Source organism: Camelus bactrianus, chromosome 3, assembly GCF_048773025.1.
Source record: "Camelus bactrianus isolate YW-2024 breed Bactrian camel chromosome 3, ASM4877302v1, whole genome shotgun sequence".
In the NCBI taxonomy this organism is placed as follows: Eukaryota; Metazoa; Chordata; class Mammalia; order Artiodactyla; family Camelidae; genus Camelus; species Camelus bactrianus.
In genome coordinates this window covers 116,153,482-116,168,650 of record NC_133541.1, presented here as the reverse complement: position 1 = coordinate 116,168,650, position 15,169 = coordinate 116,153,482, and the positions used below count along the sequence as shown (strand labels likewise).

At 36.4% G+C, this 15,169-nt stretch overlaps 1 protein-coding gene across 1 annotated transcript; it reads left to right on the top strand.

Annotated features, from left to right (window-relative positions):
- Window positions 1–13,502: 13,502 nt before the first annotated feature.
- On the top strand, window positions 13,503–14,450 carry LOC123615437 (olfactory receptor 2T27-like). The gene has a single exon (XM_045513093.1). It carries the CDS (start codon window positions 13,503–13,505, stop codon window positions 14,448–14,450), a length of 948 nt encoding a protein of 315 aa, XP_045369049.1.
- Window positions 14,451–15,169: the final 719 nt, after the last annotated feature.

The window sequence follows — 15,169 nt, the reverse complement described above, 5'->3', positions numbered from 1 at the left end:
ACCTTAAGGTAGTCTCTGGTCCCTGTGGAGGTTTTCATGTGGCTGCTTTTGGTGACAGCAGAGAACTTCGGCTTGGGCACACTCTGTCCTATGAGAAAGTGTTAAGCAGGTGGGCAGTCTTGGGGTTCAGAGAGGCTGAGCATGAACACAGGTCGTAGTCGGAAGGAAGAGGGTGGGCACATACCTGGTTCATTCTCTCAGTGCTTTCTCCATGGCTTACCACCACAGGCAAAGACCTCCTTGCGTTAACCTGTTTACATCATCAGCTCAGGACTGGGTACAAAATGAGATCTTGTAAAAGGTGCACTTCATCACTTCTGCCCTCCCAAGAGAGACTGGACTCCTAGTGGAACAGGGGCTTGGAAACCAGCTTGTTCAGGTGCTGAGAAGAGCCTGCTGCCATCCTGACACCGATTCTCTGACACCAACCGGGTGTCCGCTGTGGACCAGGAGTGTTGCCCACCATTCCAGTAAACAAAGCATCTTGCCCGTTATTCTGCAAAACAAGGGTCAAGCCGCCAGCTACTGCAGCTCCACCCTCCTACTGTGCACCCTGAAGGGAATTCAGGATAGAGAAAAACAGGAAGAACTATGTGCTTTGGACACTGGCCCTGTATGTTAAGATGCATATCTAAGGCATAATTTCACTGAGCCCAGATTCTTGCATCTTCCCATACTTAGAAAAGTGCTAAAATCATTAGCTTGAGATGCCTGTGTTCACTGCCCCATTAGGAGGGATAATCTGAGATCATGGAACACATGAGTTTTATTTTTTGTCACTCTTTTGGGTGGAGGTGAGGTTTTTTTTTTTTAGAGTTGGGTTTTAAGAGGCAGAGGAAAACAAGTTACTTTTTTTTGCTGGCCACTTGGGAAGAAGCCGAAGACAAAAGCTTGTCTGAAGCCAGACAGCCTCCTCGTCCCTGAACCAGAGCTCATCTCCTTTGGGGAAGGCCCTTCCCTCCTGAGGAGGTCAGTGCAACAGCCCAGGTGCTTCCTCCCAGCTCCGTTGTAGAGAGCTCTCTTAGCAACAGTGACCCCATTTCCCCCCCACATTTCTCCCTTTTCACTGAGACCTTTCTTTGGAAAGCATTGGCGATAAACCATTTAGTTATTTTGTATTGGCGTCCACTTCCTTGATGCTGGGAAGGCTCATTATCAGAGAGTCATGTCCCACGGAGGAAGAAAGAGGTATGCTTTTAGAGAGCTTTTGGCCACATTTGGGCAGCAAGGAGCCATCTAGGAAGTGAGTCTTAGGTGGTGTTCGAAATAGGAGGAATTAATGATCTTCATAAGGAGGAAGCTTACAGGAGTGGTCAGTTCTCTCTAGACACCAACCCATCATTATTCCTGTGGAGGATGTCACAGCACAGCAGTGAGAGACACAAAGAATAAACAGTTTAAAGACAGCAAAGAGGGAACAAATTCAAACAATAATCAATGTAGCTAGTTGCAATCTGGATCACAATAGGGTACCAAGTCCAGAGGGAAGCCAACTGAAGAAGCTTTCTAGGGTCAAAGCATCTCTTGCCATTTGAAATGTCTCCGATAATGTCACTGGGTGTTTAGGAAAAATTTCTGAGTGACTCATACAGCATGAAGACTGTCTCTATATATGAGCTGTTTGTTACAGTGATTTCTCTGATTTTTATGTCATGTCCTATTTTTGGCATGAATGGCTTTGGGAAAAGGGCAGTTTTACTTCTTAATAATTCCAAGTCAAAAGGATGGGAGAAAAAATTGGAAATATTAGTTTGGATTGTCCTAGACAGGTATTGGAGGAAACTAGAATTCAGGACCTATTCCAGTTTTCAGGTAAATACCAAAACCTCAGAGATAATTATGAGCACAGAATCTCATATCCACAAAGTTATATTACTGAAAAATATTTTTTCTCTCTAAAATCACCATCATTTGTACCAAATATACCCAAATTAAGACTAATATGATTCAAAAATTAGTCTAGTTTCAATAAACTTGGCCTGATAATTTACATAAGTGTAACAAGAATAGGAATTAATCATATAGGCTCTTTTAAATTTACTTCATTAGAACTTTTCCCAAGGAATCTCAGATTGAACTTTTAAAGGCCTCTCGAGGCCAGGAAAGCCAAGCCAACAATTGCCATCAGACTTTACCTGCAATAACTATAGATTTGGGAGAATTCCTGTCTTCTTTAGGTTCCCACAATATCTTGGGAGTTCCTGCACCTGCCATAAAGTGACTTTCCTTACTCACCTGGTTTAGCTGCTGGGAACCCTGTAAGCAAGATACCAGGATGACTTTTCAAGGGTCTTTATTGACTCCATAAAGTCAATCTTTGTTCCTTAAAGCTGACTGATCGTATGTGAGTTAATGCATGTCTCAGTGAAATATGACGCACCAGCCAAAGCCTTGGTATTATAACCATTGTTTCCAACTGTGTCCTGTTATAAAGAGAACAGATTCTTAAAGAGCTTATGCAAATAACTCTATTGCCATGAAAATAAGAACACTTATTAAGAGTTTCCAAATTCTAGAGGAATAGGCAGGAAGAAAAAGATAGATGTTTTATCTTTGTTTACAAAGGTCTGCTTTATCAAATTACTGCATGTCATAGATAGCTTGAGAGAAAAGGTTTCCTTAAATCTGGAAGAGCAAAACACAAAAGAACCAGCAATGCTTAAAACAAAACGTCATACAAATTATTCTGTCCTCATCAGTTTATTCAGTTCCATGCAATTTGTTCTTGATCTTGATCTTCTGTTAGCAGTTTTATGAAGCCATCAGTTTCTCTGTTAGAGTTCTATAAATTCTTAACCAGTTCAATGGTATGATCCAAAAGTTTATCAGAAACCTGTACTCTAGAGTAAGTGTCCTTTTCATGAATCTTACTGAATTTAAAACATATTTGTAAAAGCATCGGAGCAAAACAATGACTCTCTGTAAATGACAGAAGACAAAATTTTTCATTATTGAAGATCCGAGAGTTCATTGTAACGGAATTGACAAGGCAGTTTGGTTATTTCTGGGACAAACTACTTTAAAATAATAAGTAGAATTATAAATAATAACATTATACCAGGACATACCGGATTCCTGATCGCACACACTTTCTGAAATACTGTAACATATACCTGTATACAGACACAACATGAAGAAGGCTTGTTTGCTTTTATTTGACAATGCTTCCCATGTAACTTAACAGATCAAGTCTAGTTACTTTAACATCTTTCTTTCTGTAAGGAGAGAGAACAGATCTTGAGATATATCAGGGGCCCTGTGAAATAGCTCATATCTCAAAGTTACTTGTAAGTCAAAAATTCTTCATTTAGCATTAAGATTCTTGGAAATTTGTTAAAATACCTAAAAGTTTTAAAAACACTTAGATAGAATCACAGGTCACTGTGAAACAACCAAAATGGCAAAGACTTCACAAACATAGAAGGTTATATGGTTCTAAGAAAAACTTAACTCTTTTAATATCAAGAGGACTAGGTTTACTTAAGTAATCAAAGACCTGATAAAACAATACAGAACACAAGTATTCTGACAAGACAGAAGATTTTTTTTCTACCTAGGCATATTACCTAAAGGTAAAGAAAACCTTTGATTACAGTTTCTCATTAAGACCAGAACAATAATCTAAGAAAACTTCTTCCTTTGAACAGAGAGAAAAAGCTAATTTTAATTTTACACCAGGTTACTTTTGATGTTAAAACTCATTTACTTAATTTAATGTATTCCAGGTTTAGCTAGTCCTGACAACACATAAAATTCCTTTATAAAGATTCTCTTTTTCACAAACCTTGTACAACTTTATATATCCATTTTATTTGTACTTTGTTTTCCTTCCCATTTAGAAATAACCAGCTTTAGGAAGAAAATTCTTTTCCCTTAACAAATGCATTTCCTTTCCTTATACTTTTAAAAAATTCCTTACACACAAAGATATTATCCTTATTAATATTAGCAGCTTTAATTACATATATTAATTAGGATTTTTAACTCTTAGAAACCTTAATTTATAGTAAAAACTAAGAAGCAAGCAATTGTGAACTGTTCGTTATATATATTTTTTTGGATTGGCAAACTTATGAATACATTTTATTATTTCTAGACATAGACATTTCCTCAAAGCATAATTTTTTCTTACAATGTGGTACAAGATAGGTTTCTAATAGACCCAAATATCTTTAGTTTTTCTGTAATAAGACAAAAGTAGGTCAATTTAGACCTGCTTAGCAATTATTATTTCAGTATTTTATCTTATTTGGAAATGATCTAGCCACTCAATGAATTCCCAATATTTAACTTAGCAAAATATTAAAGTTTCAAGTCACCAAAAGACTATGGAAGTTATTTTTAAGTAGTCATAGCATAAAACATAATTATTCTTAAAGAGTTCACCTAAAAACTTGTATACCAATTACATTTAATTTACTTATAAAATCTCATTATACAGTTATTTTTCTTGGAGGCAAATTTTATTAACACATAACATAAACTTACTTGACTTTTAGTAAACCTAGGTATAATCAAAGTATTATACTTTGTGTTGATAACTCTAATGTCCATATTAATTAAAACAACAATCTCAAACTCTCTTTAGTACCAAATATTTTCTCAGATCACGTGAACCTGACATTTATTTGAGTTAATTTCTATTATATTTCTGAGAGTATACTCAATTTATATGGCACTTGTTTGCTTTAAAACAATTAAATAGAAATCATTTTCAAATTAACTTTGATAATACTTGATAATTTCCCAGAGGTGGGAAAATGCCGTATCTAAAATGTGCATGTTCCTCGGTTCAATCCCCAGTACTTCCATTTAAAAAAAAAAAAAAGCTGACAATTTTATGAAACACAACTATTTGTAATACACATGGAGAAAAATAAAATTATTAAAAACATCAACAAAATTATAAAAAATAATAATAAAATGTGCATGCATACCCATACAGACAGACAGACAGACACAGACAGAGATCTAAGTTTTCATTTTAAAACTTTGCTTATGAATCTGGTGTGATACAGAACTCTCTAGTTTATAAATAACAGTAGAATAAATCATCTACTTGCTCAGGCATTTGTGAAGACTTTTAACATATGTATATAACCTTGACAAGCAATTTTAAGAAGGCTGCTTGGGAAAGAGGGTTCTTTTAGTAGTTTGTGTTTTAAAAGGCCTCTTTTCTTTTTCTTCCCCCCTTGTAAGTATTAGGTCTTGGAGATGGTCTAGGTAAGGGTTCCTATAGAGGTGACAAGACTTTTGAGATAAACAGAGGATGTTTTGGGTGAAAGTTGAATTTCCTCTACAGCTGCATTTCCAGTCTTGCAAAAATTTGTGATTTGTAACTTAAATTACATCATTGGTAGATCCACCCATCCAACTGCGTTATGCCTGGTTTTAAAAGGAGTTGTTACAGGAGGGGTAGTACGGCTAACCTTCCGTGGAGGATCGACCTCAGCATTATAAAAAGGAAGTTCAGAGAGAGATGAGTAGCAAAGAGAAGAGCATCGTGGTGGACATTCAGAGGAAGAGGAAGGACCAGAGGAAGCTAGAGAGAGATTCTGCTCAGAAGCCTCAGAGGATTTTTCCAATTTAGAAATCCTTTGAGAAAATTGTGAATTATTGCTTTCTCTGAGGGAAGCAATAGTGGATTCATTATTACATTTGGAGGCCTCAGAACACCAACTGAAATGTGTTTCTCATGGTAATCATTGTGTTATGTATAGAAATATCAAGTCAATATGATGTGCACCTGGAACTAACATAGTGTTGTAGACCAATTATACTTCAATTAAAAAAGTGTTCCCCATTCTTGTTGTTTTGTTCCAGAGCTTTTCTCTGAGTGCACAAATAAACTAATTTAGGATTCCCAAATGAGCCTCAAGTTGGCCAATTTAATTGTAAGTCATCTCAGGTAGTTATAGTCTGGTGAGATTAATACTTGCAGAATGAGGGCCCAAAGTCTTGTATATAAAGCAAGTTCCAGAAGAAGCTGCTTTGCAGACTTCCCCTTATACAGTGAACTTCCCATCGTTCCAAAAATAATTACTCACAAAGACAAAACAGGAAATATAGTCCTGAGAACAGAAGCCACCATAGAGGACATCTAAACAAGCTAGAACCTCTACCAAGGCAGGGCATTCAGGTGTAGGAGGAGTTACCACTACAATCCAGGATCACTGAGGAGGCTCTCTATGCTATCTTATCAATGAATTCTTGTAGGTCCCTTACTCAAATCAGTGGTGGTGCTGGAGGAGGGGACAGGTTGCTCTGTATCTCACTTCTGACACCATAATGTTGACCACAAAAAAAAAAAAAAAAAAAAAAACAACCACACACACACACACAGAAGGGTACAAATTATTTTATTTGGGAATCTTAGAAATTGCAATTTAGGAGACATATTGGGTAAAACGAAGTATTCTGGGGAAGAGAAAGAGTAAGGGGTTTATAAAGGCAAAAGTCTCAAGGCTGTTAGAGGGTCGTCTTGAAATACAGCATCAGCTTTTCTATTTCTGCAAAAAAGACCATTGAAATTTTAATAACAATTGCACTGAATGCATTTATAAATTTATGTATTACTGCCATTCTAACAATAATAACTCTTCTAATTCATGAACATGGGTTGTCTTTTGATTTATTTACATCTTTTCAAATTTCTTTCAGCAATGTTTTGTAGACTGCAGCGTACAACTCTTTCATTTCTTTGGTGAATCTTATTTTTAGGTATTTTTTTTAATACACTTAAAATGGAATGGTTTTATTAATTTCCTTTTTGGATTGCTGACTGCTAGTCTACAGGCATGCAACTGATTTCTGTATGGTAAAAAGAAACTTGTCTGCAACTTTACTGAATTTCTTCATTAGGTCTAACGGTTTTTGTGGATTCTTTAGGATTTTCTATGTATAAGATTATGCCAACTTTGAATTGGGTTAAGTTACTTCTTCTTTTCCTTTTGAATGATTGTTATTTCCTTTTCCTGCCTACTTGCTCTGGTTATGGCTTCAGTATATGTTAAATAGAAATGGTGAAACTAGCATCCTCTTGCTGATCTCAGAGGGAAGATTTCAGTTTCCAATACTGAGTAGGATGTTAGCTGCAGGCTTTTTACAAATGCCCACATCATGTTGGGGAATTTCCTTTCTATTCTTAGTTTAACTTTTTAAATTATGAAAATGTTTTGGATTTTGTAAAATACTTTTACTACATTAATTGAGACAATCATGTGGGTTTTTTCCTCCTTTATTCTGTTAATCTGGTGTATTACATTGATTGATTTTTGTATGTTCATCCAGATTTGAATTCCTGGGATAAGTCCCATTGGTCATGTTTCATAATCTTTTAAAAATGTTGCCAGATTCAGTCTGCTAGTATTTCGTTAAGGCATCTGCATTTATATTTATAAGGGATTTGGTCTACAGATTTCTTTTCTTTTAATGTCTTTGTCTGGCTTCCATATTAGGCCGGATACTTCTGGCTTTACAGAATGAATTAGGAAGTCTTTTCTCCTCTTCTATTTTTGGGAAGAGTTTTAGAAAACTGATGTTAATTTTTCTTTACATGATGGACAGAATTCACCAGTGACACTATCTGGTACGGGGCTTTTCTTTCTTGGGAGGTTTTGACAACTGATTCAGTCTCCTAACTTGTTGTAAGTGTATTCAGGTTGCCTATTTCTTCGTGAGACTATTTGGATAATTTGCATCATTCTTGGGTTTTGTTCATTTCATCTAAGTTATCTAGTCTGTTGTTGTATAATTCATCATTACTATTCTCTTATCATTATTTTTACTTATTTTAGGTGGATAGTAATGTCCCCTCTTAAATTTATGATTTAGTAATTTGAGTCATCTCTTTTCTTAATCAGTCTAGTTAAAGTTCTGTCCATTTTGTTGATCTTTTAAAGAAACAACATGAGATTCTGTTGATTTTCTCTCTTCAAGATTTATCTCTGCTCTAATCTCTATTATTTTCTTCCTTATTCTATCTTTGTTTAGTTTGATCTTCTTTTTCTAGTTCCTTAAAGTGAAATATTATGCTATTGATTTTAGGTCTGTTTTTCTTTCTAATACAGAGTTTTACAATGACAAAATTTTCTCCAAGCATGGCTTGTGCTGCATTTATAAGTATCGTTCTATTTCATTTTCATTCCTATGAAATTATTTTCCTGATTTTTCTTGTTCTTCCTTTTTTGACACACGGTTAAGAGCATGTTGTTTAATTCCACATATTTGTGCATTTTCTAGGTTTTATACATAAATGGTTTTTCATTTTATTTTATTGTGGTGGGACAAGATACTTTAGATAATTGGCCCGTTTCTAAAGAAAGTACACAGTTTTCCTGGGGGAGTGCCATTCAAACAGAAATCAGCCTATCCAGAGCTCATTGAATGCCTTTTACTTTACCCCATCTCCCTCCTTTTTGGGCTCTTGCGTTCTGATACACAATCCACCTGCTTGAATCATCCTAGGGCCAGATACCAGACAAGTAGAATAGCTCCTACATCCCACAACCTGTGAAATTATCCCAGCTTGCCAAATCTAAGCTCGCTCATCCTGGTTTATCCTTTTCTTCTCACAGAAACCACAATAAACGTCTTGCCTACATTTTCCCCTTGCTCATTGTACCTCCTGACTGACACCAGTGCTTTCCTGCTTTCCTGAGTGGTCCCCCTGTGACATGGCTTGGCCACTTCTCATGGTATCTCTGTGTATGACATACTGTTTTTTCAATGACAACTGTCTCCTAATCTGTTGATCTTCCATAGCTAAATAATAATAATAAAAGCTATACTTTAAAGCACGCTTCAGTTTTGACAATATTAAATTATTCTGCTCTTTTATAGCTCTAGTCTTCCCCCTTTATTTGTTGTTTTCACAGATTATACTGTTGTATGCATTTACGTCTTAAATCTGGTAGGAAAGCATTTCTTGACAAGTGGGGTTTTTTGTTTCTATTAATGTACCTAATTTGTTGATTTTAATGTGAAGCAAAAGGGAGAGCGTCCTGGGTGGCTTGTTATTGTTAGGAACATCCTTCAAAGAGGAAAACGGCAGCACCAGAGGTCCTTCTGCTAGCCCTCAGACAGCTAGCTACCATGTTATGCAGGAACCAAATGCTAAGGAACCAAGAGAAAATCCTTAGAACTGAGAGCAAGAAGACAAAATAATGCCTCCAAATATATCAGGGATCCTGAGTACCTAGCTAGACAACACCGTGATTTCAGATTTTGTAGGACCCAACTAAAACGTTCTTGACTCCTGACCACAAACTATTAATCAATTGGAGTAATTTTAAACTGCTAAGTTCATGCTAATTTGCTAAACGGCAATGTAAAAGTAACACAGCTGACTGTTCCCGTATCTTGGCCATTGTGAATAACGTTACAATAAACGTGGAGTGGAGATGTCTCTTCAATAGAATGACTTCATCTTCTTTGGATATATAACCAGAAGTAGGACTGCTGGATCATATGGTAATTCTAATTTTATGCTTTCGGGAGTCACCATACTGTTTTCCATAGTGCTGTACCAGTTTACATTCCACCAACAGTCTACTTTTCTTCACACCCTTGACAGCATTTGTTCTCTCTTGTCCTTTTGATAATAGCCATCTTGGCAGGTGTAAGATAAGACCTCATTGTGGTTTTGATTTGCATTTTCCTAATGATTAGTGATACAGATCACCTTTTTGTATGTTTGTGGACAACATGCATGTCTTCTTTTGGAAAAACATCTAATCAGTTCCTCTGCCCATTTTTTAATCAGACTGTTTGTTTTCTTGCTATCGAGTTGTTAAAGTTCCTTATACATGAGTAGAGTAATGGTTTTTTCCATAAAAGTGAAAATCCTTTTTGTATTTCTTTCAGTTAGTGAAAACGTATACTAACGCTGGTCTTTTGTACAAGAAACGTGGCATAACACAAACTTTCAGAAAGTGAGGGCTACTTTTCCCTTTATGCCATTTTGGCTTGCCAAAGGTTTCACAGGAATGCTCTATTTTCACACATCAAAGGAAACTTGTATATTTGGGGTATTAAACCCTTTGCAAGTATTTTTCTCCTCATCTGTAGCTTGTCTTTGAATTTTGTTGATTGTTTCTTTTGCTGTGTACAGCTTTTTAAGTTTGATGGAGTCACTTTAAATTTTGCTTTTGTTGCTTGTGCTTTTGGTGTCACATCCAAAAATTGTTGCCAAGACTGATGGCAAGTATCAATCCTGTCCCTTTTTCTATGCTTTTCTCTAGGAATTTCAGGGTTTCAGGTTTAACTTTAGGTTTAAGTTCTGAAACCATTTTGAGTTAAGTTTTGTGAGTGGTATAAAATTGGAATCAGTTCTTTTTTAGCTTTATTGACATATAATATTATGTAAGTTAAGGTGTACAATGTGTTAATTTGATACACATATATATTTGTGAAATTATTACCACCATTAGCTAACACTTCCATCAAGTCATATAATTACCTTTATTTTTTTTATGGTAAGAACATTTAAGATCTACTTTTTTAACAACTTTCAAGTGTGTAATACATTATGGTAAACTAAATAGGGTCTTATTTTATTTTATTTTTGCATGTAGAGATCTAGTTTTTCCAACATGATTTGTTAAAGATACTATTCTTCCCCCACTGAATATTTCTGGCTCCTTTGTCAAATGTTAGTTGACAAGATATGCATGGATTTATTCTTGGGATCTTGATTCTGTTTCTTTGGTCTATGTGTCTGATTTTATGCCAGACATATGCCATACTGTTTTGATTACTATAGTATTGTAATATAGTTTGAAACCAGAAAGTACAATGTCTCCATATTGTTCTGTATTTCTATATCAAGACTTTTTTGTCTACTCGGGGTCTTTTGAGATTTCCTACAAATTTTAGGATTGTGTTCTCTATTTCTTTGAAGAATGCCATTAGAATTTTGATAGGGATTTCTTTGAATATATAGATGGCTTGAGTAGTATGCTATTTTAACAGTATCAACTCAATGTTAAATCTATGAATAAAGGATGTAGTTCCATTTATTTTTGTCCTCTTCAATTTCTTTTGTCAATGTCTTATACTTTTTAATGCATAGAGCTTTCAAATCCTTGGTTAAATTTACTCCTAAGTATCTTACTGTTTTTGATGCTATTATGAATGAGAATGTTTCTTTAATTCTTTTTCAGATAGTTCATTGCTAGTGTATAGAAATGCAAATGAGTTTTGCATGTTAATTTTGTATCCTGAAGCTTTACTGAATTTATTTAGTAGTCAAAGTCTTTTTAATTTGGAGTCTTTAGAATTCCCTTTACACAAGATTATGTCATCATCAAACAGAGACAATGTTTTCCTTTGTGATTTGAATGCCTTTTACTTCTTTTTCTTGTCTGATTGTCTTGGCTAGGACTTCCAGTATATATTGAATAGGAATGGTGAACGTGGGCACCCTTGTCTTGTTCCTGATCCTAGAGGAAAAACTTTCACCCTTTACCACTGAGTATGCTATTAGCTGTGGGTTTGTCACATATGGCCTGTATTATGTTGAGTCATGTTTGTTCTATATCTAATTTGCTGAGAGATTTTATTATGAAAGCAAAACCCAACGCAACAGAGGAAAACAAATCTTTTAATGGATGTCTAGGGACTCACTTCCTCTGTGGTTTCCTATTTGCCTCAAGGATTCTCCTGGGGTCACCTGCTGTTGTCATGTGTGCTTTTAATTGTCTGTATGACCTCAAAAATACTGCCTGCAGGTGGAAACCAAAATGCTCACATCTCCTGACACCAAGCCTTCCTCAAAAAGTAACCAGGAGCACCACTACGTGGGGCAAGCGTGATGTGTTGAAAATCCAGTGTGTGTAGGTTTTAAGTGAGCACAGGTAAAATGAAGAACAGACTGGCTGGGCTTCCAATAATCATATCTACTGGTTTGCCTTGCTTCAGGATAATATTTCCCCTTAATAGAGTTCTTTGTAGCAACTTGAGAAGCCAGGGGTGAATATTTAGTATTGAACAAACATTAAGAATGATGTTACTAAATTAAATCACCTCTTGGATCTGGTTCTTTCTTCAATTTCTGCCCCCTTGTCCGTAGGAGCTTTCCATAATCTCTACCTGGAAATTTAGTAGCCAGCAGGTGGGAAAACATAAGTATTGGGTCTCAGAGGTAAGTAAACCTAGTAAACATCAAAGCAGCAGCATTAACAGTAAATCCTCAGTGTTATCTTCATCTTCAGTAGGAATTTACACATCACCACTGGTGCCACCAGGAGGTACCACTTGGTAGGGAGGAAAAGTGGGAAATTTTAATGGGCTTTTCTTGTTCCAATCAGAGTTTTCCTTTCAAAAATTGACCCTCACCCCATCCCTTAACTGCACTTTCCTACCCTATAGATTTGCTGTGGATTGATTTTTGGTTTTTGATGCCTAAATACAATCTGAGTAACTAGTGATTAGGGTAGAAAATTCTCCTTTTCGATTTCCATAAACTTGTAGGGAGGAGTATATTCTTCCTCTTGAATGCAGGCACAGTCTTATTTCTGACTTAGAGCTTCTGGAATCTGATTTGATTATTATTTCTGAATTTATCCTGATGTGGTTCATATAAGTGTCTGTGAATAAATCTAAAAGAAAATGCAACAGTGTATATTGCTTCGTTTCTCGGTTGATGTGTACTATTTTAGAAAATGACCTCCCAAATTCTATTCAAGCAGAAGGACAGATTCATTTCACGGCACTCTATTTTGCACCCATCTATAGTTTCCAGATCCACAGGCAGAGCACTGCAAAGAAATAAAGTTTATGTGTTTACCTGTTGCATGTCTTGGCGTGGATATCGAAATGGCTACATATGACCTCAAGGCATTTGCCATAGTGAAAATAGTTTATGATTATAGGAAACCCATATTTATTTTGGGGGCTTAACAGAAGACTAAGAATTAAATTATGAAATATCTGAAAACCCAGCATCAAGACCATGAAATTGAGGATGGTGGTGGAAGGAACTCTGGGAAACATAATAGACCATATTAATTGGTTCCAGTTCCTTCTTCATTCATCCTTTCATGGTTCACTGTGAGTGGAGTTAACTTCTTGGCCACATTGATATTGGACTTCTCAGTGTGACTTGCTCTAGTCAGTGGAATGTGATTGAAAGTAATAGATTTCAGTTCTAAGTTTAGGCCTTAGGGGCAAATCTTGTGATTTTTGCTTGCCCATTTTGGCTTCTGCTGTCTTCCTTGAGAAGAGCAAGCCCCAGAACAAGAGACATATATATATGGTGGAGTATATATATACGTACTTTGCTGGCAGCCTCAAGCAAAATGCCCCACCTGCCTCAAAGATAGGGGAGCAAGAAAATACATGTTTGTTGTCAAAAGCCACAGAAATTTGTGGAGTTATTTTTCACCTCACATCACTAGAGCAATAACTGACCAATAAAAATATTTTTAAAGGCTTTAAAGCATTTCATTTGACTTGTATTTTCCTTTTCTTCCTCTTTTGGTTCAACCAGAACAGTCATAGCCATGGAGGAAGAAAACAAGACATTGACAACAGATTTTACTCTCTTAGGACTGTTCCCCAATATGAAGTATGTCAGTATCCTTATCTACATCATCATCTTGATTTACCTTGTCACAGTAATTGGGAACTTCATCTTGCTTCTTCTGATATGGATGGACTTGAGGCTCCACACTCCAATGTACTTTCTGCTCAGCCAGCTTTCTCTCATAGACCTGGCCCTCATCAGCAGCACTGTCCCAAAGATGATGGTAAACTTTTTCTCTGGAAGGAAGGATATCACAATTGTTGCCTGTGGAACCCAGATGTTTTTCTTTTTCACTCTTGGGGGTGCTGAATGTATCCTCTTGACCCTCATGGCCTATGACCGATATGTAGCTGTCTGTAACCCCTTGAGATATGCAGTCATCATAAACCACGAGATCTGTCTGCAAATGGTCATAGTGTCTTGGACTGGGGGCATTTTAGTTTCCACAGTCCACACATCCTATACCATGAATCTGCCTATCTGCGGCTCCAGAGAAATCCACCATTTCTTTTGTGAGATGCCAGCAATCATGAAGATCTCATGCAAAGACACTTCCACTTATGAGGTGGTGGTCTTTGTGATGGGCATTGCATTTATCATCATCCCTTTTGGATTCATTATGTCTTCCTATACTTTCATCTTTCTCACTGTCCTTCATATGAAATCTCCCCAAGGCAGGAACAAAGCCTTGGCCACCTGCTCCTCCCATCTTACAGTGGTAAGTTTTTATCTAGGACCATGTGTTTATATGTACATGACACCTGGTTCCTCCCATTCCCCTGATCAGGAGCAGGCTGTGTCTGTATTTTGCACTGTCCTCACACCCATGCTCAATCCACTCATCTACAGCCTGAGAAATAAAGATGTGGTTGGAGCTTTTCAGAAAGTCCTGAGGAAACATCCAGTCTCTAAATGGAAAACATAAATGTCAAGGTGGAGAATAATAATCTGGAAGATCAAGAACAAAGATTCCAGGAGCATCCACAGTTGCATTTTCCAGTGTGAGGAACTTTGCTGTAGCTCTGTAGGCACCCCATATTGTGGAATTCAACTGATAATATTAATTCGATCATAAATACTTTGTGAGGAGCATTTTTGCAATCAGTTTCTAATCATTTGTTTCCAAAATGGATCAATTTAACTGCTGTTCTTGAAACCAGTTCATAAGCATAGAAAAAGTTCCAATCTTCTTTTTATACCTGAAATATTTAGACATCTTTCAGTGTCCTTGAGGCTCAGCCTTATTTGGTATTATTAGTGCTTTAGATCTTGTTCATTCCCATTGTTAGAAACACCAACATCCTAGGAAAGACACATGTGACTGATATGTGAAAAAGAATTGGTTTTTATCAGGGGCAATGATAACATCACATTTTTTTTTTCCTTTCAAATGCCCTAGAAAACTCAATATGTTGACCCCATTCTCCCTGCTTGACTTGGGTAGAAGTTTTTTGGCAAGAGTCCTAAGTTCATGGGTAGTGCAGTAAGAGTCTCAGTAATAAGGCCTAAGGTTTGATGCAGAGTTTTTTCTTTCGTTTTCTGTAAATATGTAAATAGTCCTGATATCAGCCCATATGAGTCATAATAAAACTTTATGGGTGAAATATATTGCAAAAGTTGTGCCCCACAGGAAAAAATTTAAAT

What these genes read in the sequence shown, in the direction of transcription:
- LOC123615437 (XM_045513093.1), top strand. Translation starts at nt 13,503, where the DNA reads ATGGAGGAAGAAAACAAGACATTGACAACAGATTTTACTCTCTTAGGA.